General features: G+C 44.9%; 2 protein-coding genes across 4 annotated transcripts; one reads left to right on the top strand and one right to left on the bottom strand.

The window, feature by feature from the left end:
• Positions 1-2,104: 2,104 nt before the first annotated feature.
• LOC135378550 (uncharacterized) lies at positions 2,105-4,638 on the top strand. Of its 3 annotated transcripts, none has more exons than XM_064611602.1 (7): positions 2,105-2,755; positions 3,245-3,304; positions 3,640-3,774; positions 3,939-3,988; positions 4,100-4,231; positions 4,292-4,322; positions 4,429-4,638. In XM_064611602.1, exons 1-7 carry the CDS (start codon positions 2,632-2,634, stop codon positions 4,434-4,436), a joined length of 540 nt encoding a protein of 179 aa, XP_064467672.1. In that variant the 5' UTR covers positions 2,105-2,631; the 3' UTR covers positions 4,437-4,638. The 3 variants fall into 3 exon arrangements, with proteins under 3 accessions (XP_064467672.1, XP_064467671.1, XP_064467670.1); XM_064611601.1 differs by having other exon boundaries at positions 4,396-4,638; XM_064611600.1 differs by having other exon boundaries at positions 4,374-4,638.
• Positions 4,639-20,321: 15,683 nt separating this feature from the next.
• Positions 20,322-25,275, bottom strand: LOC135383053 (BEN domain-containing protein 5-like). Its single transcript, XM_064612689.1, has 6 exons — positions 25,056-25,275; positions 24,854-24,981; positions 23,270-23,507; positions 23,110-23,195; positions 22,881-23,054; positions 20,322-20,519 (listed from the first exon to the last, which is right to left on the bottom strand). The coding sequence occupies exons 1-6, from the start codon at positions 25,273-25,275 to the stop codon at positions 20,322-20,324; spliced, it is 1,044 nt and encodes a 347-aa protein (XP_064468759.1).
• Positions 25,276-26,113: the final 838 nt, after the last annotated feature.

Raw genomic sequence — 26,113 nt, 5'->3', positions numbered from 1 at the left:
CTGCTTGCTGTCGATCATGTAAATCGTAACTGTACACTGTTCATCTCACCGCGTATTAGTGCGCACTACTCTCAGAAAAACTGCGAGGTAAAAGCGGCGAATTCACATGGTTGTAACCAGTTGTTGAACTAGCTACGAAGCATACGGTTTACCGGAGCCAACCGGAGCAAAGAAGCCGCCCGGGTGGCAGCACATTGTTAACTTCCGAAATTGCAAACAAAATAATATTTTACTTTGGTATATATGCTTCATATATGAGTAGACTGGAGGTGAAAAATAACGAAAGGTTCGGTTATTTGAATGCTGTCAATAATAAGAATCTAAGTACGGCGCGCTTGAGTTAACGCTGGTTAAGGTATGGCTATCCTGAGTTCAGTCTGAAGCAGAGCAGAAATCGTTACATCGCTGCCTTTGTTATTTCAAAACGCAATTTGAAAGGCACATCATTTCTCGTAGTGCCATCACAAAAATACAGGCTTTTGCATGTTATTTTTGCAAGCACACCCTGTGTGGACGTTGCTGTGTATGAAACTGGCAACTAGCGCCATCTACCACTGATTGAATATTGCCGTACCTAGCCAGCCCCTACGATTCTCCCAGTTTGGCATTTTCGCATGGAGGTAAGAAACTAAGGAGAGGGCAATAAGATCGGAGGGCCGTGGGGCCCCTCTAGCGGTCGCTCCTGGCAATACGACGCCCATCTAGTTGCCCGGTCACGTGATCCCCACATATTTCGGCGTTATGGCGGTCTACGCGGAGGCCTGGAAGTTTAGCAAACCTCATCTTCAGCAAACGTCTTACCTTCAAGGAGTCAATTCACACAATACTGGGTTGTTTCAACATTTGCCGCATGATAGATCAGAGCAAAAGTTGAGCAAAACAGAAAAGAAGCCAGGCAATGTCACGATGATGTACGTACGTCTTCTAGCGATTTAGTGATCCATTGCTTCCACACTGAGATTATCTATCTTGTGTTTCAACGGGTGTGATAACTTCTAACTCCAAAGATGTTATGAAAGCGGAAACAAGTTATTCGGCCGCAGCTCGTCTCTGTATTCAGGTAAGATACGCCGCGGACATGGAGGACGCCATGTTTTACGACGTCTTGCCGTGACGTTTACGGGTCACGTGTGTGGGCAACTAACCACAATGCCATGCGCGGGTCACAGCACGCTCGCTTGCATTGGGAGAGGCGCTTAGGGCATCTCCTTAGTGTCTTACCTCCATGCATTTTCGCAACGTGAGCGGTCTGTTTGATTGTGGTGTTTTGGTCAGCCCGTTCTTGCGAATTTGCGATCATGTTTCTCCTTGACAGAATGGCGTAAATGCAGGCTAGCTGGTGGATAAATTCCATGATAAGGCAAGCCTGAGCGATGGGCAAGACACGTAAACAAACAAATATTGAGCCTTCGTGTTTGTGTTTGTTTACGTGTCTTGCCCGTCGCTCAGGCTTGCCTTATCATGGAATTTATCCACCAGCTAGCCTGCATTTACGCCATTCTGTCAATGACCTTCCCTCAAGCAGGCTTCACCACTTTGGATTTTACCCCAGTGTCGTCTTCGTCCCTTCCGATTGAGCCTTCGTGTTTGTGTTTGTTTACGTGTCTTGCCCATCGCTCAGGCTTGCCTTATCATGATGTTTCTCCTTGTTCAGTACGAAAACGAACAGGAGAAACATGTGGTCGAGGACGATGCTGTCGTAAATTTTCAACCAGTAGACATCGACGATTTCGAAAATGACCGCCTGTACGAGACCTTTTGGGAAGGCGACGAGACAACCTGCGCAGGATACTACAATGCACGCATATTGCATATGACAGGTGATGGAACCTAACATTTTGGCTATCCTTCTGTGAGATAAAACGCATCACGCACTGCTCCCTTGTTATAACATTGCAGAAACATTCGAAGAAATGAGTCAATGGCGGAAGAGCCGGTGCAAACCGAATCGCAAACCACGGGTGCAAAACGAACCCACGACAAAGAAAAAGGTAACTGTTTGTCCTCTTAGATAGAGGACTGCATTGTGTTACTCGAGTGTGCATTCTGGTGGGGGAAAATCAGCTGCGCTAGTACAGCCGTTCATTTGTAATTTTTAGGCGCGCCTAGCGAATCAGGCAAGGATGAAGTCGAAACGACCCGCGGAATCTGACATGCTCTCCGCCGTGGGAGTAAGTGACGATGAGCATAAAGATGCTGCAAAACGGAAACAGCTTCAAGAGGAAGTAGACCGCCTACAGACAGAAGTGACCTCTTTGAAAGAACTGAACTGTAGGCTGCAGAGAGCTGTTTGTTCAAAATTTTTTGAGGCCGATAAGTAGAATCTTGTTTTTATTTGGGAGACGCCACAGAAAATATATCACATTTGGCACCACGAGATGATAAAGAGCAATACTATTACCTTCAATTCCCCAGAATCACAGAAGATGACAGGCAAGACTACAAGCTCTGCATGATTTGTGTACCCTTCGGAAACATTTCAAGTAAATGCAGTGTGTAGTAAGTTTATTTCATGTTGCAAAAGCAATTAAGTAGTGGGACGGTGCTTGATAGTACAGCCCTTCAGAAAAAAACATCTCAGGAATCAGTGGTTGTTATTTGGAGATTTTATATGTGGAGTGTCTGTAGCACATGTCAAAATATTTTCGTTTTCCACAATCAGGAGATCAGTCACCTGCGACCATAGATTTTACATCAACTTCTCTGATGTCTCTGACACCCATGCCACCCAACCCTGCCACTTCTGTGCCCTGTGGTAAGACTTATCCTAAACCTATTTTATAAGCAGTGCTTTATGTGTGTCGTCCTTTTGTGTCCCTGCACTGGGGTTTTATCGCTTTTAAAATGTACCACCAAACAACCTAGGTTTTTTGTTGCTTTTTAACCTATTTTATGCATTGCAAACTTGAGCATTCAGTTAGTTGTGCGATGCATGCTCACATGTGACCCTGAGTATCCGTTTTAACTGCAGCAGCGTATGCCAGTGACGATTTGACGACAAGCCCTGCAACGAGTACTTCGTCTTGCGAAGCCCCATATCTCACTACTCTAGCACCTGTATCTTGTGGTAAGATGATGCAGTTTTGTTGAGCTACCATATATTTGTGCAGGCTTCAGATACAGGCGTACCTTAGTCTATCCTTGAGACTTCATTTTAAGGAGTCATTGGCTTATCCTAATGTCAACCTGGACTCTCGCGCAGTCTCAATTTGCCGTCTGAATTGCATTGCATTTCAAATTGCAGTGTCATCCACCACAGACTTGTTGCTGGGTTCTGCAGTGTATACAGCACCTGCACCTTCTAGTAAGTTTATTCTTCCAACTTTTCCGTCAAGGTCTGCTTGAACAGAGCAGGCGTCTACACTTGGTGTTTCATGGAGGCCCGCTGGGTGAATAACTCGGAAATGACTTGTGCTATCGCAGAGCTTCTTTTTGTGTCACCCTTCCTAAGACACCAGCCACAATCTCAGCAGTGACTATACCTCATTTGCATATGTCATTTATATAGCGGCCAGTAGTGTCCCAGTGCATAGGGAGTCTTTGCCTGCATCTGTTTACAGCTTTTAGATTTTATTGTGTGATGTCAATGCCATGCTGTTGTTTGAGCCCAACTTCTTTTTTTTTTTTCTTTTCTATCAGGGATGTCACCTTGCAGCAATAAGTTGCTGTCTAATCCTGCAGAGGGTACCACACCAGTGCAGCATGCAACCACTGCAGCAGCTCCACCATGTGGTAGAGATGCTCCCAAGCCAGCAGCTGCTCGTGTTCGCAAGGGTACACTAACATTTCTTATTTTTAAAGCATATGCAGTGGCTACAGTTTCGAGCGCATGTATCACCTGGTTTCGAAAACATGCAAAATCATAATGTGACGTACAAATTTTGCACCTTGGATTTTTGGGCTGTCAAGTAGTTATTTACACGTTACATTATTTTCAGTGCTTACAACCCCACAGGAGATCACCGCAACAGAAACAGAAGATGGTCAGGTAGGAACTTCGTGTAAAACACAATGATTTAGTTGTTATACGGCAGGGTGCATTAGACCCACCTATCTAATAAAATTTCATTCTATGCTATGCTAATTTAAAACCATGCAGGTGTGTCTTGGGCAAGGTGTGTCTGTTGCTGCAGGGACATGGACCCATTTGATGCAGCAGGCAGGTGACGCTGCATTTTGTAAGCAGCTCGCAGTTGCGTTGTGGGGCAACGAGACCCTGGCAGAAAGAAGTGTGAGTGGAAAACAGTCCAATAAGGACATTTCTAAAGGAAAAACTTGTGTCTACCTTCAGCTTTCTCCAGCGAAAGTTGATTCGATGTCCTGTAAGTACACGTTTTTTGTCTGTTCTGGTTGTGACTATTGATAGATTACAGTTTTTGTTTGTCTTCTTGTGAGCTTTGACCCACAGCTCTGGCATAAATCTTGAAGGCGCATAGCCTAACGTCTACATCATTTCGACTCATATCAGTGCATAAGCACCATTTGGACATGCCTGAGTTATGCATGCAGCTTCTTCTGCAGTAAAGTATGTATTCTTTTGCAAAGATGCGCAGTGAGCCCATTTTTGCAAAATGGTCTAGTCCAGGGGTCGGGAACCCGCGTGCCGCTTGCGGCACAGCTGCGCTACAGTTGCGGCCTGGCGCACGACGCAGACCGAGCGCACGACGAAAATCCCCGTGTTTAGCTGTGCGAATTCCTAAAGCAAACGTGCGCTCTCTGTGTTGCCTTTCTCGCGTTTAAAATTAACAAAAGGTGTTTGTCGTATTCTCTAAACCATAGCCTTGTGAGCACAACAAGCAAGCTTACAGTATTAGTTGCACTTGTGGAATGGTCAGCGTGTCATTCAACAGCGACTAATAATTTCGGCAGGCTAATTTAGACTTAGTTTAGAATGGGTTCGAATCTCATCTGCGGCCTGTGCAAGAAAGTCCACGAAGGGGGGGGGGGGGAGGGTGAAAAATGGCACTTGGAACTGTAGAGGTTCCCGACCCCTGGTCTAGTCAAACCAATGATTCCCTTTGCTGCACAATTTTAGTTATCGACTGTGCTCAGTATGAATGTTTTCAAAACTTTCTGTTCTGGGACATACTTCTGCAATTGCAGAAACATACATATTATTGCTTATGCGATTTGAGGATGGACCCAAATTTCGGAGACCGGAACTGTCACATCTGGAAAATCATGACATCTGCGTACTGGTGGTTACCACGTGGAAGTAGTCCCCATCTGCAAGTATGCACCGGTGCCAGCGTGTCTCTTTTTCAAAACCTTCCTGGAAGTCGTGTTCAGTCTGGGTGTTGAGCGCTGTTTGCGTTTTTTTTAAATAATCTCCATTCGCATCAAAATGGCTGGCTCTCACTTTAGTCGGGAATACCTTAATAATAAAAGCTACATTGAGCCAAGTCAGGCAAATATGATGGGTGCAGAGTTAGTTTTATCGTTTTTGGTCAAGAAGTCCGTGGTGAACAATGACGTGTGAGATGGTGCATTGTCGTGGTGCAGCCTGCAGTTCTTTTGTCGCCAATGTTCGGGCAAGTCAAAGACCAGAATGCGTTGGCATGTCCCGTAATCCACTCCAACATCATCGGCAACGTCTTGAATGTTTCAAAGTCAATCCTTATTATGTTCAGTTGCTGTTGAATTTTGTCAACCATGTCGGACGTAGTGCGGTTGTTGGGCCTCCCTATGTTCGTCTTCAACAAAAGTTCGGCGATCCTTGAACCGAGCATGTGTTATCTGAATGTATGTGCCGAGCAGCGTGAAATTTTGTAAGATAACCCTCCAAGTTAAGCTGGTGCTACAGTATACCGTTACATTGCGCTACTACAACCTGTCTTCAAATGACAGCACTAGTCCCGAAAATTTTGGCTCACACTGTGTATTGCTTGTGAACGTCACTGAATGTGGAACAGCAAGAAGCGAATATTGCTGTTCCACAATCAATATTGTGTACGTTTTTCCAATTGCAGAAATGTGTCCAGGAACAAAGTTTTGAAAACACATCCATACTGTGCACAGTCCAAAACCGTACAAATCATAAGGAGAGAGACTAGTAGAAAAGCTGGGCAAAGGCGTGATGGGAGAAAGGAGCGGGCTTTGTTCGGAAGCGACACCTGCTCCCCGCGTGGAAGCCTGCGAGACGTCATGATCAGTATTGTGGATAGGACAGCAGCCCTTCCACGCGTAAACATTGTTTTGCATAGACACCCTTGTATATACAGGGCGTTTGCTCTAACGTGTTCAGAAATTATATTTAAAGCGAGCGATAAAAGAAAAGCAAGTGGTACTTTTCTGCTACTTGAGTAAGAAACAGGTACTGCTTCGCTGGTAGCACCTGTTTCTTAGTCAAGTAGCTGAAAAGTAGTGCTCGTTTCTCTTTTATTGCTCGCTTTAAATATAATTTCTGGACACGTTAGAGCAAACGCCCTGTATATCAAATCCAAGTCGCGCTTCATTCCGCTGGGCTCTGTGCGCGAAGCGTGTTTGTTTGGTCTTCTTTCATTGTGTGAGCTTGGATTGCTTCATATTCTGTAAGGAACTAATGTTGTGCTTGTACTTTGTAGACCTTGTGCTGTGACATGCCTGAACAGCGCACAGAGCTCATGGGGGGCGCCATTTGTAACACATTAGGCCCACCCTACCGATCTCGGCGGTTCGCTGAGATGCCCCGGTTCGCCAGCTTAGTTTTGCGTTATTAAAAGAATTCTATGGTTTCCAACTAATCTTTAATCCAGCGGGCACAGTACCAGAAGAGCTCGGCGGTAGTGTAACAATTCCGTTGCCCTCTGTAGGTTGACACTTTTGCATATCGTTAAATTTATGTATCCTTTAGAGGCAACTGATTATCTATAATGCACTTTACAGCTGCTTTTTGGTACTTCCTCAAGCAGAAGGGCCTCACCGAGGAGGAAGCACGCCGTCGCCACAAGCAGTTACTTCGCTACCTAGCACAAAAATGTTTAGATCTACGTCGCAAACTTTAGTAAGCCAACTAAAGATGCACAACTCGTATAGACATTATATTATACTTGCTGTACCGTGGAACTTTTCTCATGATGTGCCCCCTTTGTCCTTTCCAGATGTACAGTATACTGGTGGGCACCTGAATAGGCTTAATAAAGAATACCTATGTAATGTACTCAAATTATGAACATATTCTGTTTGTTGAATATATATGCAGCACAAAGCTTACATTAGCATGCATGAATGGTATTTACTATCCAGATCATGTGCATATTTGAGCATGTGCACCACAACGGTGCACAACAAAATACAAAAGGGCTCTTGCGACAGCGTACGACACATCAGGTACGACAAGCGACAGCATGCTTACGACATACCAGGTACGACGAGCGACAGCACGCTTACGACATATCATGTACGACAAACGACAGCGTGCTTACGACAGGATAGGTACGACAAACGACAGGATGCCTACGACAAAATAGCTACGACAAACGACAGCATGCTTACGACAAAATAGCTACGACAAGCGACAAAACCTTTACGACAGACAACAGGGTCCCAAAATACGACAGACCTTCCTTCTGTCGTATTTTCCTGCTGTTTTTTTCGACTGGGAAGCTACGACTGTATGGGACCTTCAGACGAAACCGGTGGATTAGGGTATCCATGGACCGAGGAAGCGAGGCTGGGACTTCGAACGACAATTCTGGATCTATGCTGATCAGTGGCGGCCTTCCAGAATCACTGCGCCACAGGTTTCTGCTTAGTCTCTTCGTTAAAGTCGACAGCATTAAGCGGGTGTCAAAAGAGGTAAAATATATCTTACGAACCGGACCGGACTGATGTACCCGGGAAGCCGGTGCATCCGCCGCGTCATTCCCAGGTATACAGGAATGGCCAGGAATCCACTGAAGGATGATGCCGTGTCCTTGTGCTACACACGCGTTGTAAGTCTTAATGGCGTCGTGTACGATAGAAGCAAGACCTGCTCATCCGGCCGGCGCTTGTAATGGTCGCAATCCGGTCTGTGAATCACTGCAAACAACCCATGATTTGAGGTCTTCATTTGCCTCTATAAATTGCATCATCCCATTGGCATCTGCGGCCGTGGACGACGTGCGATGAGACAATCGTGCGCAGCCCTCAATCCAGAGCTCAAGGACGACATATGCACACGTGGATCCTGACTCATTTCTAGACCCATCCATGAAAATGCACACTCTGTCCCTCTGACTGTGCATTACCTGAGAGTTTGCTGACGCACAACACTTGAGGGCACGAACTTCCTCCCCGCGAGACCCGGCACAGTCGAGGACACCCGAGGCTGTGGCAAAGTCCAGGGAGGGTTGGAGTGCACGGCAAAGGCTTATGCCGGGGGACATAAGTGCGGCACGGCATAATAGCCCGAGGAAACCTTGAAAGACTTGGTGTCGAAATAGCTCTTGACAACGGGTGCCGACGAAATCTTGTTGTTAGTTGAACGTAATGGCGCATCGACTATACCATCCGTAGCACGTAGGGGATCTCTCGACTCAGCTAATAGAGCTGCATTGGACGCTGCCCTGGGAACACCAAGGCATGCGCTGTGATGCTACGTGGTGAAGTTCTGTTATTAGAGTGTGGCTGCTGGTCTTTACGCCTCTAACTGCATAAGTTCAACTTTCGATTGGCCAAGTGATTGTCTCAAACCAAAAGCAGTAAGAAACAGAGACATTATCTTCATGGTGAGCTAATACGACAAGGAATTCCTCATTTCAGTGTTGTTTGTGTACGCATCAAATTAAACTTACACCTCACCCTTTATTTTGACTCACACGCGAGCAGCACTCTCGAATTTGTGGAAGCTCGCGGAGACAAACCTATCTGTAGTATGTGCTGTTCTTCCTCAGGAAAGAAATGCAATTTCTTTTCTTTATACTGACCTGTTTGATCTAGTGATCTTGGGCATATTGCTAGTTTTTACGATTCTCCCCCTACGCCGTTACCCTACGCCGCGAGACAATTGAGTATGAATACGAGCGACGCCGCAGGACTGCTTTGGCCTAACTTGACACAATGCAGGTTGGCCAATGCTTGGCAAGTCATTGGCCAAGGTACAGATCCGTGTCAACAGCCAAGCTTGTTATCCGATCATGCACCGACCAAGGCCGAGTAGGCCAGCCTAGCTATTGCCAAGCTTGGCCCAACCTTTTTTGCAAGGACAGCCCAACGACTTTTAGGTGGGAAGCACACGTCGGCCCGGCATTTTGCCGATGTTGTTTTTCTCCTTGGTGGGCAGCCAAAGCTGCGTGTTGCGGCGCGCTGCTTAATAGTTGGGTCATGCATTTTTTTGCAACGGGCCGTGGTTGGCCCATGCACAGGTGATGCTCCATGGGCCATTTATGGGCCCATGTTTACCCAATCAGCACCCAAGCTTGGTTCCTTATTGGCCAGACATCGGCCCTACATCTGTCAGGTCGGCCCTCTACATTGGCCCGAGCTTGTGCTGGCTAAGTCGGCCCGAGTGAGGCCATTGTTAATCCCCAACCTTGGCCCAAGCTTTTTTTGCAAACTTTGCCCGACAACTTTTAGGTTGGAAGCTGACGTCGGCCCAGAGCTTCGCCAATATTGCTTTTCCCGCTGGGAGGTAGCGTTGTCACGCAAACTTTCTCACTGGGCCGTGATAGGGCCATATATGGGTCAGCGTTGGCCCGGTTGGCCAGAAAGGTTGGCCCTATGTTGGTGGCCAATGGATGGCCAGTGTCAGGCCATTGTCAATCCCCAAGCTCGGCCCAACCATGTTGTCTTAGCTTGGGCCAAGGTTGGCTTCGTTGGCCAAATCCTCTCAGCCGACCTTGGGCAAAGCACTTTTTTTCACTTGGGTCGGTGGATGAACTTTTGCAGTTATTGAAGCAGAAAATTCCACAGCTGCCCAGAACATTTCGAATGCTGCTTGGAACTCCCAAACAAACACCGGTTGTGAACATGGGAAATGGACAGTACATCCACTTTCGTGTAGCTTTAGAACTGAATGCCAGACTTGAGGCGTGTAGTTTGATGAGGCAAGGTACAATCCAGCTTTCAGTCAATATTGATGGGTTACCAATTTTCAAAAGCAGCAACACCAGCTTCTGGTGCATCCTTGGCCTCGTTCACAGTTCTACGTGTCGTGATTGCAGCACAGTGTTCCCGATTGGGGAATTTTGTGGCTCGGGAAAGCCACCTCTTGACGGTTTCCTGCGAGCTTTTGTCGATGGGGGAGCTTAGTAGATAACGGCATCCAATGTAATGATGTAAGATACCAGTCAGCACTCAAGGCAGTCGTCTGTGATGCTCCTGCCCGGGCGTATGTGAAAACCGTGAAAGGTCCCAACGGAGCATTTGGGTGTGAAAAATGTACTACTGAGGGCGAGCATCATGGCAGAAGTGTCTTTCCAGAGCTCAAAAGTCCCTTGAGGACTGACGAGTCTTTCTTTCTGCAGACACAGGAGGACCACCACACTGGTGTGTTCCCTTTAACTGAAATTGGTGTGCCCATGGTATCCGCCTTCCCATTAGATTATGCACCTGGTGTGCCTTGGTCTGACAAAAAAGCTCCTGGAATGCTGGCTTGGTGGGGCCTTGACGGTGAGACTGGACCATTTTAGTGGCGCTACTCTTTCTTCTAAGCTTAACTCCATCAGGGACTATGTTCTTTCTGATTTTGCAAGAAAATGCAGAGGCCTGAAGGAGCTCAAACGTTGGAAGGCAACGGAGTTCCGCTTCTTCCTGTTGTACGCACGGCCTGTTGTTTTGCAGGGCATTTTGCGTGGTGAGCTCTACCAACACTTTTTGTGCTTTCACGTTGCAATAACTATCCTGGTCAGTCCTCATCTCCGGGAACTCATTGACTATGCTGAAGAATTGCTAGTCTACTTTGCTGAAACTTCTATAGCACTGCATGGCATTGAGTTTCTTGTGTATAACGTACACTCCCTAACCTATCTTGCAAGTGACGGCCGCCTGCATGGCCCGCTATATGGTTGCATGAGCTTTCTGTTCGAAAGTTTTATGCAGGTGTTGAAACGCCACATCCGCTAAGGCAACAGGCCCCTCCAACAGTTGTACAGAAGAATCTGTGAATTTATTGCATCAAAGTCCATGAGTTGCCAAAAAAAAGAGAAAAAACAGACGTAGCTGTGGTGCTGTGCCTTCTTCTGTTCACAGCAGCGGCCCTGTAGTCCAAGGCTGCAACAGCCAGTACAAAAGGGCATATTTTCAGGATTCCGTGGTGTCTACGAAGGCAAGGAACATATACTTACTGTTGGGCAGTGGCAAAATTCTTGCATTTCTGGAATATATTCTGGAATATCGTTCTCGTGAATGACAGTTACCTTTGTCGGTAGCATGTGTAAGAGGCAAGAAGAACTCTATGTGTCACCGTGTCCATCATCGTCACTCTCGGTTTACCTTGTGTCAGAGCTGGACACTGCCCTTACTTCAGTCCCCTCTTCCGACATTGTCTGCAAAGGCATGTGTTTCCCTTGTGCTCAGAAGCATGCCTTTTTCCCACTTTTTCACGCGTGCTCTTGGCAAACCTAAATATGCTTGTATGCCATTCACATGACGTGGACGGCATTTAGTCAGTACAATTCATATTATTGTCGAAGTACTCTCATTGTACTGTAATTTTAATAGTCATGACGTGGATCAGTAGAGACCCAAAATGAATAAAGAGTGACTGAGAGACGTAAAATAGTTGTGTCTGTCCATTGCTTTGAGCGGCCTGCGCCCTCCTTGCTTTGTTACTCGAACTCAGGCGTGCTCACCACAAGTTTCTACCAATGCCTTACCTCTGTCCATGTCATCTTACAAGCATGTGCAGCTTCGTTTGATTTGCTTTGAAGTTGCTGCAGCCTAGTTTGCCAATGGTGTTCTACGCATTTTGTATTGACTGTATATACTTTGTACATACATAATTCTAGTTTGCATGTGGTTGAATTCCGAGACCGGAGTACGTATGTTGCCTCCTCCCGGTGGGTAACTGAAACGGTCGCCGGATTAGTCCCGCTATGGCCAGAGCGAGTATCGAACCTGCAGCTGGCGAAACTTCTAAGAACCCATCAGCCTCCAAGTAAGACGTGGGAGCCCAACCACATTCACATACTCCACACAACAGGTTAGCGTGTATATGACTTGCATTTAGCTGCATGCAGAAGGCACAAGAGAAGTCCAACTGATTCATTTCATTTCAGACAATATTGATGAAGCATTTTACGTCTTGTGCACGGCCGAGGACACATCAAACTTTGAAGACAGAGAAAGTCACAAAAAAGCAACAAGGAAAGACCGGAAGCGAGTCGTACTGTCGGACAGTGAGAATGATGTAACAGAACACGAAGTGCCTAAAGGAAAGAAGACAGGTCTGATAGCAGTTAGAGCGCTGAATAACCTCTTATTGTGAATTCTCTACAATATACTTTCTATATTATAGCAATATGACTTCTTTGCAATTTCAGGCTTTTACTATGCTCCAAAGAAGATTCCTCCTCCGCAGCAGTTGCCACTTCAATCATGCATGCCCCGCCACAGCATTACTCACCCACAAGGTAGTGAAAATTTTACAGTGGCAGCTGTGTTGTGAAAGGCTGTTCAGTGCACACCACCTGTTTTGCTGACACTTTTGAATAATTGTCTCATTACTTGAACGCTAGACTCGAGGCAGATGTACAGATCAACAGTGCCCGCAGCCACATCACAGGTTGCTGACACGCACTCCAGTGACCATCTTCAACAGCCACAGCCACACCAGTCAAGTGCAGGCTGCATGGGTATGCTTTTACTTGAGATGCATCCTGTTCAGTTACTATGGCTTACTTTGTTTCTGATCATTATTTAGAAATATATTTAATCTTGATTACATTGTGGAGACATCGATGAGTGATATTTTATCATTTGAAGTACCTATGATGCTCCAGTTGTTTCAGGTGATGACATCATGGTGGACGACGTTCCTTCCTATGCAGCATCCTACGCCCTCTCTGAATCTTGCCACGAAGAGTCTCCAGCACAACCTACTGGTAAACTACCCATTGTTCACCTTTGTTTGCCAGATGTAAATTGATAAGCACATCCCAGGTTCTTCAGTCAATCAAGCCTTAAAAGAAGTGCATAAGGCTGTATTGGCACTGGAGGCCAGGCTCATTGGTAAGTGGGAATTACTTTTTCCTTACTTTGGATTGCTTGTTGCATGACATCTTGCAGTATATCTCGCACTTGAGTGGAGCACTCATGCATGAGTACACAGGGCAATGTCCTCAACTGAATCTGTCTGTAAAACAGCCATGACAGTCAAAGTACGGATGCCAAAGAAATGGCTAAACCGCATGAGTGTAGGTTCGAATTCATAATGGTGGAGTGTTGGCCGAGTAGGTGAGGCATGCAAGGGAATCTAGTGCAAGCCCCCGGCACCAAGGTACATTTCAATTGTGCTTGACCTGCTACATGTTTTTTAGTGTTGCGCTATATTCCTTTCATCATGGACTTCTGAGCTGCCACATTTCATCTTACGGGGTATTAATTTGATGCCTATCTCTGTTTGTACATGTGGTCAGCGGTGTCGTTGTGTTAGAATATTACTCGAGAAATTTTATATCTACAGCTCATGGGGGGGGGGGGGGGGGCGCTGCTTCTATTTAATAGCTTTCCAGGTGAAGTGTTTTCAACACAACAAAGAAATGCTGCTCATGCTCAAGCAGCAACAGAAGCAGCAGGGTCATGCGTTGCTAGCGCTGCATTTACCTGATGGGTGTCCCCAGCTGCCAGTCACAACTTTTTTGCAGTTGGAAGAATCTGACAGATTCTTTGAGGGCAGGGAGAACATGTCAATGACGGTGAGTGTATTACATCTATTGCTCTAGACATTGGTTTGCTAATTGGTTTTGTTCCTGTTTCTTTTTGTTTAAAATAATTTTTATTTTGGACAGGTACAGTTCTTTGCCGCAAAAGGAGGCTCAGACAAAAAAGATGTTGTTCGCCAGATCCTTAAAGGCATTTTGAAGGACAGTCTTGTTGTGTCGTGTAGTTGGAAGGGCTCAAGGGGAGAGACACACCCATTCTCGCAACTTAAAAACCTCAGAAGTCTCATTCTAGGTAAGTAGTTTTCAGCGTCTCTCTGCTTGAAACATGTCTTGCACTGGCACGATAGCTTAGTATGGCAAGTGTTACAAACAGAGCATGATAAAAGGCGATTTACTGTTTTCTTTCTCGCTTTGTTTAAAGAACGCTTGAGAAATGGGTAAATTATTCATAGCATTGGTCTAGTAATTAGGACACTAAGTTTTCTTTTATATATCCACAGCATCAGCCAGGGGACACTTCAGTGACATCACCGACACAGAGGTGAAGGGTACAATCAAACTCTGGCTAACACGGGCAAATGATCGTGGCGGAGGCGGAACACGAAGACGACAGCAGAAGCAGGGTGGGGATGGAACTGTCGTTGATGCAACCGGAGGTTCAGTTGAGGATGATGACGTTTGAAGGACTCTCCTTTCAAGAAATGACATTATCCCCCCCCCCCCAAGTTTTAACAGTTGCAGGAATTTCTGGCATTTGTGCCAGGTAGGCTTGCCATGTAGTTAAGCCGGAATTACCTTAGCAGAGTCTTGAGATACCGCCCCACACAGCATGCATACTGTACACAGGCTATCCATGCAAAGCAGTTACTAGTGTGCCCCTCTTCGGTTGCAGTACTCATTCATACAACTTCTGAATGAAAATCCCTCCCTAACGACTTTTAGCTAACTAAAGGTTGCTGGATTTTCGGTCTGGATTGGCTTTTATGTTCTAAAATGAGTACCACATTTGGAATTAAAATTGTATTAGTCATTACAATGGCACAAGGGTTATTAGCTGTTTTACTGGAGTATCCTCTTTGGTTCATGACTGTGCAGTTGTGCAATTTATTGTAAGGGCTAATCTGTTTTAAATACTCTGCCTTAACATTTCAGAAAGTCTCCACTATGGTTCATATTTTTGTTTTCATGTGCAATTCGTACAGCTGTGCTTGTTGGATTTACACTGCATTTCTTTATCACTAGTCGAGCTTTTGACGTACTCTATCAGAAAAGTGTAACGTATTTCTAGTCAAGCTGCATTGAGTGCTTTCAGTGCCAACACTGTTTTATGTATAAGTTCATCAATATTATTTTACAAAATACGTGTTCTGTCAGTACATGTTTTGCCTATGAAGGGCACTCAAATGTGCAAACCTCAGCATCTGGAACTCTAACCGTTTTGAGTGTACATGTTGTACGGTTCTCTCAATGTTACACTTCCTTTAAGCCAAGGAAAACTTTCTAAAAAAAATCATGAACATCTGTATTTGTTTTTCATAAACTACAGCTGACTTTTCAGAAGAAATGGGCGCGCAAACGCTGAAATAAATTATACAGAAAATTACTTGAAGCATTGTTTCCATGAGTTACTGTAATTTCAGAGCCACCAAAGGTGCATTGTAATACAGTAGGCAGAAGGTTGGCCAGACACGGTTGCGCTGAGGTTGGTTAAGCATTGGCAGAAAAGTTGGCAAGGAGTCGGCAGAAGGATCGCAAAAGGTTACCAAGGCACCACTGGCCATGGTTGGCAAGGACGCTGGCCAAAGGCGTTGGCAGGACGCTGGCCAGCCGATCGTTGGCAAATGGACTGCCAGGTACAGATTCATACTAAAAACAGACCTTGTTGGCCGACGTCCTGCCGACCACGGCCAGGTTGGCCAGCCAACCTCCCGCCAACCTTGGTCCATTCTCTTGTTGCTGCTTGGGATAACAGAGTCACTGGACATTGCTACGAGACTCAACGACTAACACAAGATAACAACAAGAAAATAGCGGCGGGTAAAATTGCAACACTGCTAAACAAGCCCCAACATGCCATGATGACGTCGCAAACCAGGAAAAAAGCGCACACGGGCGCGCGCACACAGCAGCTCAGGAATGCCCAAGGAGAGGTACGTGCTTATTGGAATTTCTCCTCCACGCTCACATACCAGCATTTCTGCACAAATACTTATAACTGCATGCAGCTTACTCCATCAACATATCAAGCAAAGTGAATACTGACACTCAGCAACATATAACAAAAAAAAAAAAAAAAAAATTCAATTCTCATGAACTCTCCACTGCCGATCGCCTTTCTTCTGCTCTACCTGGATGCTGACTTTTCCCCCTCACCTACAATCTGAGTAAAATCAGTGAAAGAAGAAAAGAACCGCGAAAAATTACACGCATTTGTACCCCAATAGCTGTAACTGCAAGAAACCGTAGCGCACGCTAATAAACTGAAAAAAAAAAAAAAAAAAAAAAAACATTTCTGCCACCAGATAATTCTTGCATAATGCCACATACACAGTCGCATTGCCCTTGCGTAAAGAAAGCAAGGGACAGGGATACACAAATTTCCTTAAGTGAGCAGGGAAAAGGCTTAAGTCGAACCGCTCAGGAATAATCGCAGAATCATCGCTTATCGCTACGAAACTCAACGGCTAGCACAACATGACAGCAACAAGATGTTAGCGAAGGGTCAAAATTGCAGCAAGAAAGACACTACTGAACAAGTCCAGACATGCGAACAGACAAGGAAATAAAAGGAAAACGAAGTGAATTCACTCCGGTATAATGATCGCTGCGCAGAAGCACGGAACCTTTTTCTTCGGGAATGTATAGCAGACATGCACTCCTTTCTTTTTTTGGTTCGCGGCGGCCGAGTGACGATATCCTGTCACATCCGGAACGAAGACCTATTGTTTTGCGTTCGCATACATGTGTGTGCCTCCTTTTGACGATGGTAGGATAATTAATGGCCTGTAGAATAATACATATATTTGTGGTTGTGTAAATAGACTGCGTTTGTGAGTGTGAAAATGTCAGTGTGTGTCTGTGTGCGCGCGTGCGCGCTTTTCTGAACCAGGGACCCCACTTGACAAGGTAGTGCTATGTGTTTGCCTTTTCATGTGACACGAGTCATACATTTATGTACTATTGCGTGAAATAGTGGTTTAAAAAATAATTGTTATCGCGTTTGCATTGTAATCTGTTGTATTGGACGAACGTTTTTAATGGAATTACCACGCGACCCTAGTGAAGTCCTTGTTTTGGGCGGGATATTTTAGGAGTTCCGCACGCGGATCCTGTTGCGCTGTATTTGATATGCCTTCCTGAAGCGGTGTGCTTTGTTCTTGCCGTGTGGTTCACTCCAATTTTATAAGTAGAAGTGAATAGGAGTGTTTGTTTGTTCGTTAGCATGTGTCTGTCACGCTCGTAGCTGTGTTCAAGCCTAGTTTTCTTGGTAAGAATTCTGACTTTACCGTATTAAGCTGTCCGAGAAGAAGTGACTTTCCCTCCTCGCTTACGAGATGTCCATATAAAAAAATGAAGTATGTGATCCAAAAGGATCACCTCACATGTGATTATGACAGTGGGTGTCATTCAGACATACCTAATTAGATCATATTGAGGTCTTATTGGACCTTTTGAGGTTCCTATTCATCGAGGTCACATTAGATGTTGCTTAGCACTTATGTGGTCTACTTTATATGACTTAATGTGGTCTCGCCTGGACAGCTATTCCAGATATCGTGACCCCAGGATGTACAGAAGAGAGAAGTAATGAGTTTTTATTAACCTTTATTGGTTTTCGAACATGACTAGATAACATATCACAGTTTATATGCAGAGCTCATCCGCTAGCATTAGGACGAGAAAAAAAACGCCCCATTGAAAGGACAAACGAGGATGTAAATCGTACACTGCAAAAACTACAGTGTAATATCAAAACAGGTTGCTTCTTTGTTGTATCAAATATGCACAGTAGAGGTAGTACTTCGTGCCTTTAGAGAGAGCTTAAGCTTTTGCCTTTCAAACGGTACACAATAAAGGAACATCTGAATAATTCGGCACTTAATGTTAATCTGGTAAATACAATTAAAACTGTGGTTCACACTCACTGTTATAAAGAGTATGTGCAGATGACCCATTCTATGCGTGTGGATAGCTTACAAAAGCTATCAATGACATTTAAATAAATGAATGAATAACATGCCCAAAGTGACGATGTAGATGAACGGACGTTATCTCCTAAACGGACGCTCTGGCACAACACACACGAGTTCATTGGCGTCAAGGTATGGTAGTCAAGGTGCCAAGACAACTTTCCTCCTTCGCCCTCTTTCTTTTTTTCACTCCAAGGCACGTGCACCAACGTCAACATCGCCGTTGTTGTGTGGGGAAGACATCCTCTTTAACTGTGCCATTTGGAGAAAAGAAAGACGATGAAGGAGAAAGGTCTCTTTGTACCTAGACACCAACCTAGTCCTGTGTGTACTGTGCCTCAAAATTCTGCTGCTTAACATCGAGCAGCATTACAAATACAAAATACGTGCTCTAATCCAGCGCTTAATAGACACCAGAGAATCTCAGAGCGCATTCCACCGTGTTGAAATTATGGGAAAATAGTTATCAGAAAAGATGGGCAGCTAGGCTATGTGAAGGTAGACGGGTAGAAGTCCAGCGAACTAGTAGGGGAGTACGAAGGCGGTTGCCTCATGACGAGAGCTGCCGATATATCGAACAGAGGTCGTTCTTCTTCTGGGCACAGTCCTCATCATTGGTACGGTATTTAGAGGGTTAGGTATGACGGGTTAAAGGTTTATGCGAATTGTGGGTCAACAGCCCGAAAGGAAGAAAGGGTCCGTACAGACTTTTATGGCCGGAGTGAATGGCTGCTTTGTTATAATGTGGAGGGCGTTCTGTGAATGAAGTCATCTTGGCTCCAGACCGGTTACAGAAGTGGGAGGTTCACGAACAAGGGGACGAAACGGGACAACAGGCAGGAATTGGCGAGCATTCCGAAAGATAAGGAAGTTAGTGGTTTCGGAATGCTCGTCAATTCCTGCCTGTTGTCCCGTTTCGTCCCCTTGTTCGTGAACCTCCGACTTCAGAAACCGGCCTGGAACCAAGATCACTTCATTCACAGAATCCCCTCCACATTCTAACAAAGCAGCCATTCACTCAGGCCGTAAAAGCCTGTACGGACCCTTTCTTCCATTCGGGCTGTTGACCCACAATTTGCATGAACCTTTAACCCGTCATATCTAACCCTTTAAATACCATGGCAATGATGAGGACGGTGCCCAGAAGAAGAACAGTCTCTGTTCGAAATATCAGCGGCTCTCGTCGTGGGGCAACTGCCTTCGTAAGCTATGTGAAGGTTCGTCACAAAGTTGACGGGGTTCTTCCCTGTTGGCTCCTTTTATATCGACATTGTGCTGTACGCGAAAGAAAGGGGAAACCAAAATGTCAGACCCCCAACTCTCTTCGGGTAAGCCTTCTCCCATAATTCCAAAGCAGTGCAATGGGCTCTAGGATTGTCCGAAGTTGTCTATTCTCAGCTGCAGGATAAAATTAAATTAGGTTTGTTGTTCATATATTAAAGAGTATCACAAACAAAGAAGGTGGAAGAGGACAGACGGGACAGATAGTTGGCCATCTCTACGGAATGATCACAAAGTAGCCTTGAATGTTCCAGTGAGGACGAGATAAAAAAAAGATACAAAAAGAAAGGTACACAATGATAATCTTCAATCCAAACCTGTAGGCACCACAAAAATTGAAGTGGTTCTTAACATAAACAACGGGGAAGAGCACATCCTGGAGATATAGTTGTCTGTGCCTTTGGACTGTTCACAAAAGCTCTGTTCTTCCGATCACGGTGACCTCTGTAAAATACAAATAGCTTTTTATTCTGTGCAAGCGCTGCAAAGCAGCTGTGGCTACGAGCAACCTACAGATGTGGACAGAGGGAGAAAGGACAGTAGGAAGGAGTGGGGGGGGGGGGGGTTAGTATGTGTCCACGGATGACTTCAGGGGCAACTGTGGCGTCATTCGCATGGAAAGTCTTCGGAGAACCCAGGGAAAACTTTAGACAGCACAGCCTGTCGTGGAATCGGAACCCACCTCCTCCCATTATTCAGCATAACCTTGGCTACCACCAATTAGTGGGGTACCTTAATCCGATCAGTCATGCTGCTGGTAAAAGTCAAATTGCGGCTCCTGGTTCATGCCTCAATAAATACAAGAGAGAAGACTATGTATACTACTGATGTACTTACAAGGGCTTCTCTCATCTTTTGTATCTTGCGAGTTTTTGTCAGGTCTCTTATTTTGGCACGCAGTACGTTCCTTACAAACAGCTGCTGCTCATTCTTAGACTTTTGAATCGTCTGCGTACTGCAGTACTTAGCGAAAAAATCTGAAGTGAAGAAATATTGCAGTGGGCACTGGCGATCCTTACAATAAAGATAAACAGAAGAACATACTGTACAAGGCAACGAGTTTTCTTCAATCAACGCACTCCTTGCCAACGGCCCCACTTTGAACAAATCTGTTGGACGGGAGGCCAGTTATGCTTTTGTCCAGTAGCCCAGCAGTAGAGAAAATAGAGACGGCAGCGTCCCTAGCCGCCTTCTTTTCAGCTCCGATTGCCAGTAGGTGTTCATACTTTTCGCATGGCAGCCATACTTCATTCCCTAGATGAATCTGAGAAGAAACGACAGGACTTATAACACTGCGGCTAACACTATGGGTAGAAAGCCATTTCTATACAAGCTGCATTGCACCAATGTGCAGTTATAGTCTTCCCGCACCACAACTGGAGCAAATGAAAGGAGAAGGCTGATTGGGTGCCAAACGTTCCAGGCATTGCGCTGGAACATCATCTTTTTTTTTTTTTTTCAAATAAGTTGTGGTTGACTGTTCTCATGCAGGCAATGCTCTCCCGGCTTACTTGTTACAGGTTTTTCGCTGCATGGCAAAAAAAAAAAAAAAAAAAAAAGAAGATGGCATCCTAAGATTGTGATGGGAGATGTGACCGACCTGGTGGAAAAACATTCCAATAAAATAGCCTTTTCGCAAATTCCTATCAAATCTCTTCTGAGTAAAGGCAAAGCATAACACCTTCATGCCAAGACCCATTTAAGGTTGACCTACACTGTATCGAAAACTGTAAAAAATCGAGAAGCTTTTGAATTTTACAATGAACTCTGCAATTTTTCAGACCCATTTAAACTGTTCAGTGCTGTTGTCTATGAGGCGTAGAATGCGTTAAAAGTACTTTGAGGCACCCAGACCTGAAAGGGTGCTTAGCAAAAAAACAGGAAATAATGCTTTTTACTGCGCATTGAGCCGTCATTTGCACACTGAGGAGATCCTAGTGAAATTCGAGACACGTTGCATTTACTTTGATTGCATTTGCCCTTAAACATTTTCTACAAAGTTTCATCGAAACACTGCTCTGTCTTGGCATCCAAAAAAAATTGCAGTTGATCACCCTCGCAAATACATAGTGTTGCACCGGAAGGCAGGTTTACCCCAAAGATGCATCACTGCCGCCGCTGGCAAACAAATATGGGAGTGAAGCAGTGATTTGCATCCTTGAGCAAAAAAAAAAAAAAAAAGGAACATGCCCCAGAGTATGCACACTATATGGTGTTACCGTGAAAACCACAATTTAGAATTATCATCAGGTCATTAATGCGACTTCTTTATAACAATTGGCTCCGCAAATAATTTCCCTGGGTATCGAAACTGAGACGTTTTCGCAATGTTCACTTGAGATTGAAAACGAAACTTTACGCTCTCACTGCCACATAAGACAGTGACAGTGCCAAATGATCATTAGTGTGAAATGAAAAAGCTAAGTAAAGAAATAGTGAGCAGAGCATGTTGGTTGAATGTTGCACATTCAAGTAGGCATGTTGAACAGAACCCCCGCATGGTGTTTTCTGATGCGCCACTGTAGAACATGATGCTGTTTCACACATTCGATCCTGTGAGGTGCCCGTACCGCAGCACCGCCACAAGACACTCAAAGATGTGCATAGTTGAGAACGCTTAGAGAAAAACAAACAGGACACATGCAAAGTGTTTGTGCTGTGTTTGTGCAGTGCTTGTGCTGTCCAGTATGTTTTTTTTCCCTCTGACATTCTTAACTATGCACAGCTTTTAGTGCCTCTTGAAGGTGCAGACGAACGAAGCACATCAGAAGATTGAATGCACGAGACCTCATAATATTCAACAGTGCAGCATCAGAACACACCAGGGATTCTGCTGTGGAGCATCAGAGAACAGACACTAGGAACACCACACGATCCCACAGTGAAGAAACACCAGAGATGTCCCAAATCACAGCTACTAAGATCACCTGAAAGCTTCAGGTCCCAACGAGAACGGCCTATTCAGGCGACACAGTTCAGTAGGAGCACTGGGCCTACTCTATGAATAAAAAGTGTCGATCAGCCTTCAACGGGTCTTTGCACGGAAGTGTTGTGCTTTGCCTTCATTCAGAAGAGATTTGGTTGGAATTTGCACAAAAAAAGAAAAACTATTTTGACCGGCAATCCATAAGATGTGGGTTCGAGTCCTACAGCTGGCTAACCTTTTCAGTGACTTTCATCTTTCATCGTTATTTTGTTAGGTTGTCTTTTTCACCTGGTATGTCACATGTCCCATTGCAAATCTTGTAGAGGCGGCCATGGCGCAAAGAAAAAAAAAACATAAAAAATGCTGGGAGACCACTGGCTGTATGGAAGCAATCAACTCCAATTTATTTGAAAGAAATCAATAGATGCTCGAGCGCAATGTCTGTCACGTTTAGCATAGAATGACCCAAAAGAAAATGCAAAATGAACATCGAGAACAATGACAGAATGAACATTGAGAAAAATAAACATCACTCTTCCAGTTATTTCTACTGTACCCCACTTATCTCTATGTTTTTTCCCTCCTGAATAAGAAACCTTCACAAAAGTTATCCCTTGAATACAGGGGAGTCAAATGAAACATCCAGTCAAGTTTTCTAGAGTGTTACTGCACAATAAATAAGGTTGAATTTGCCCATACCTGCCCATTGTCAACAACAACAGCCTCCTTTGATGGCTCACTGCTTTGACTGTGGTCCACCATTAATGGTCCCTCCTTCAATTTGTCAGGTGTCTCCAATTGTGTCACGGATTCCGTTTCGTTCCATTCCTCAGATAAAGAAAAATCTTCCTCCTCGGCGCTTTGACTGACATACTGCAATGAGTACACTTACATACTTTGTTTATGCGTGAAACACAGGGTGACATACCTGGCTAAAGCAAGTATTTAAATTAGTAACCTTGTGGAATGGCTCAAGGTTCTGGACAGCACGGGACTGATGGCCAGATGGCTTTTCTGGAAAAACCGAAGAACATCTGCAGGCATGACGTTTACAGCATATGACCGACAATTATGGCAGGATAGTTTACCCAAATTGAGCACCCCAGATACAAGGGCAGCTTGTAGCTTATCATTTTGTTCCTGAAGCTTCTTTACACGTTGCTCGAGTGTTTTCACCTCTTGTCTCGCCTCTTTCAATTCGCTCTCAGCCACCACGCCCTCATCGTCCACTGACGTTGATGCATACCGCTTCCTACTCTCTGCCACTAGGTCCCTCTCTTTTTTCTTTTTTACCTCATCTGTCCTTTTCTTCAAGATTGCACGTTGCTGCAAATTATGAAAAGTTCTGCATACAACATATACTGAAATCTCTTGACTGAAGCCATAAATTCAAGTGATCACAGAATGGGATGTGTGCCACCCACTATACACCATGTCACCAATCTGTCAAAACCTTAAAATCATGCTCCAGTATGGCTGTATACGCAAACACGTATACTGTTACACCAACAAATTAAAACAGAGTTACATTCCCCCAAAACAAGATAGAAGCAACGTCAAGAAATCTCGCAGCACATTGAGCTGCACACTCAACTACATCAAAGGGACGGTCTCGTACCTCACGGTTATACATGACCGAATTGAGTTGATAAAGATTTTAGAGCATTCCGCGATCTGTGTTGTTAACAATAATCCCACTTGTATCCGAACTGTTAACAATAAGAACGGCTACGTCAACGAAAGTCCGTGATTGGATGCGGAAATCGTCTGCTCTTGTGCCCAGTAGACTTTCTGCAGACCGATGTCATGTGTGACATTGCATGAAACTGAAGTGCAGGTTTAGTCGTCTGCGATTAAGCTATGTTTTGGCAAATTTCCCGAAGATGACTTCATTAGTCTGAATGAAACTTTGACGGTCGTATGTGTACAGTACTGATGATAGTTTGGGCTTTGTTTTGGAATAGCCCCAGCTGTACGCGACCGTGCCTTTAAAGAGGAAAACGAATGCCTCCAAACTTGTTTCTGATTCCCATTTCCTACTGTTCAATACTGTGATGTTGCCAACCGGACTTGCATGAACTGATTACCTATTGTTTTCCCTTTCTTACCATTGCATGTTAAGCACGCAAAACAGCATTTATTATCGCACATGGACATTGTCCAGGCAGCGTAACAGCCCATTTTTGTTGCAACTCTTGAATACAAGAGCATAAAACTAGAAAACCCGAAACCACAAACCCGAAATACCAAGATATCCCATGCTGGAAATCTCAGTTAGGTGTTCCAATCAAATTCAGTATAAGCATTCAAAATTTTGGAGCGCCGTCAGATGCCACTCTGCATTAGGTGGCTTTTTGTATATGATTTTAATTTTTCCGAACTCCAAATTGGGCACTGTAATTGATTCCCCAGTCCATATACTTTCAAAATATATACGTGACGCGCATAGTTTCGGAATGTTCCCGCCATTTCAGCCACCATGCAAAACGCGCCATCCTCTATATGTGTGCAGGGCGCCAACGTCACTAGATTACCATTCCTTTCGTTTAGCCAACCTCAAGCTGCATGCCAACCTGCCTGGCGGACCTACACAAAAAAATCCATATCACACTTGACACTCACAATACTAATATTGGTGCAGATACACATCAAACGCAAAGAGAGCAACTTACGAGCTTCGCCGTTTCAGCGGGTTCATCGTTTGATGAGGATTCCTCTCTCACATCGAGTTCGCTTCCGATTCGAGGCGGCGGTACAGCTATTCTTTTTTTCTGCAGCGCCTCTGCCTGCTTTTCCGTTTCTGTCATATACGAGGCAAGATACAATTTTAAAATCGATGGGTGCTACTATTGCTCTATACACAAAATGACTTACCTGCCAAACCCAGTATTTGAGCCTGGTAGTAACTATTTTCCATAGGGTTTTTCTCGGACATCCATTTTACGGCGTATGGTCGCGTTTTGCTGAAGTCACTGAGGTGTTCGGGATAAAAGTTCTTTATGTCTCGGACGCGAACAACGTGACGCTTCATATCACACATGAAACGAACGTACGCGTACCATGAGGGAGCCGAGCAGGAAGACGCTGTGGACATTATTTCGTGAATACGCTACAAATGTCAACTAAAGGACAGAAAACGCACAAAAGAGTACTAATAGCTCCCCGAAGACCTCGCTCACGAATCGCAACTCGCAACCGCCAAAAGTACCCACATGCCGCTGTGGCGGGCGTTGGATTTGCCCGGATCATTGATTTTGGCTTAGCGATTGGATACAGAAGAGAGAATATCAACTTATCAACTGGTAGGATGGACACGAATTAATTAAGAATATTCAAAGCCAGGCTTTGTAGATCTCAACACTTTTTTTTTCACATACTTTTGATTTTCTAGTCATGTACGTATCATTCGTTCTTACCGTATAGAACAAGCAAGGTCTGACCATTTCCGTTTCCGGTTCATCATTCTGCGTCTAGATTATTCCCACGTGTTTTGGTTGCTCCATTCACAACAAAATGAATGAATTCAACACACGAAAGAGGTATCTAGAACCCGATCGGCCTTTTGAATTTCAGTACGAAACCAAACGAAGAAAGCAGCTTGAAAGCCAAGGACGATCCTCCGTCACTGATGTGCCTCACAGTGAGACTTGCGAACTGGACGAAGGCAGTGCTCAAACAGAAGGTAAAAGGGGTCCTGCGTGCGACCTGAATCCCGACGTGGAACCCACTCAACCCAGTGATCTTCTAGATATCACAGACTGGACAGGCACGGAAGTGCAAGAACACGACGGTTCTCCTGAAACCTCACACGATAACAGCTTCTCGCAACGTTCCCACGGAGATGAAAATGCCGTCCAGCGAGATAATGAAGGGTCGGAGGGTGGAGGAAACACACTTCCGGAATCTGATCCGTGTTTCGAACTACTGGACGA

The sequence above is a fragment of the Ornithodoros turicata genome, chromosome 1 (genome assembly GCF_037126465.1).
Source record: "Ornithodoros turicata isolate Travis chromosome 1, ASM3712646v1, whole genome shotgun sequence".
NCBI classification, from domain to species: Eukaryota; Metazoa; Arthropoda; class Arachnida; order Ixodida; family Argasidae; genus Ornithodoros; species Ornithodoros turicata.
This window is presented reverse-complemented; position numbering and strand designations above follow the sequence as displayed.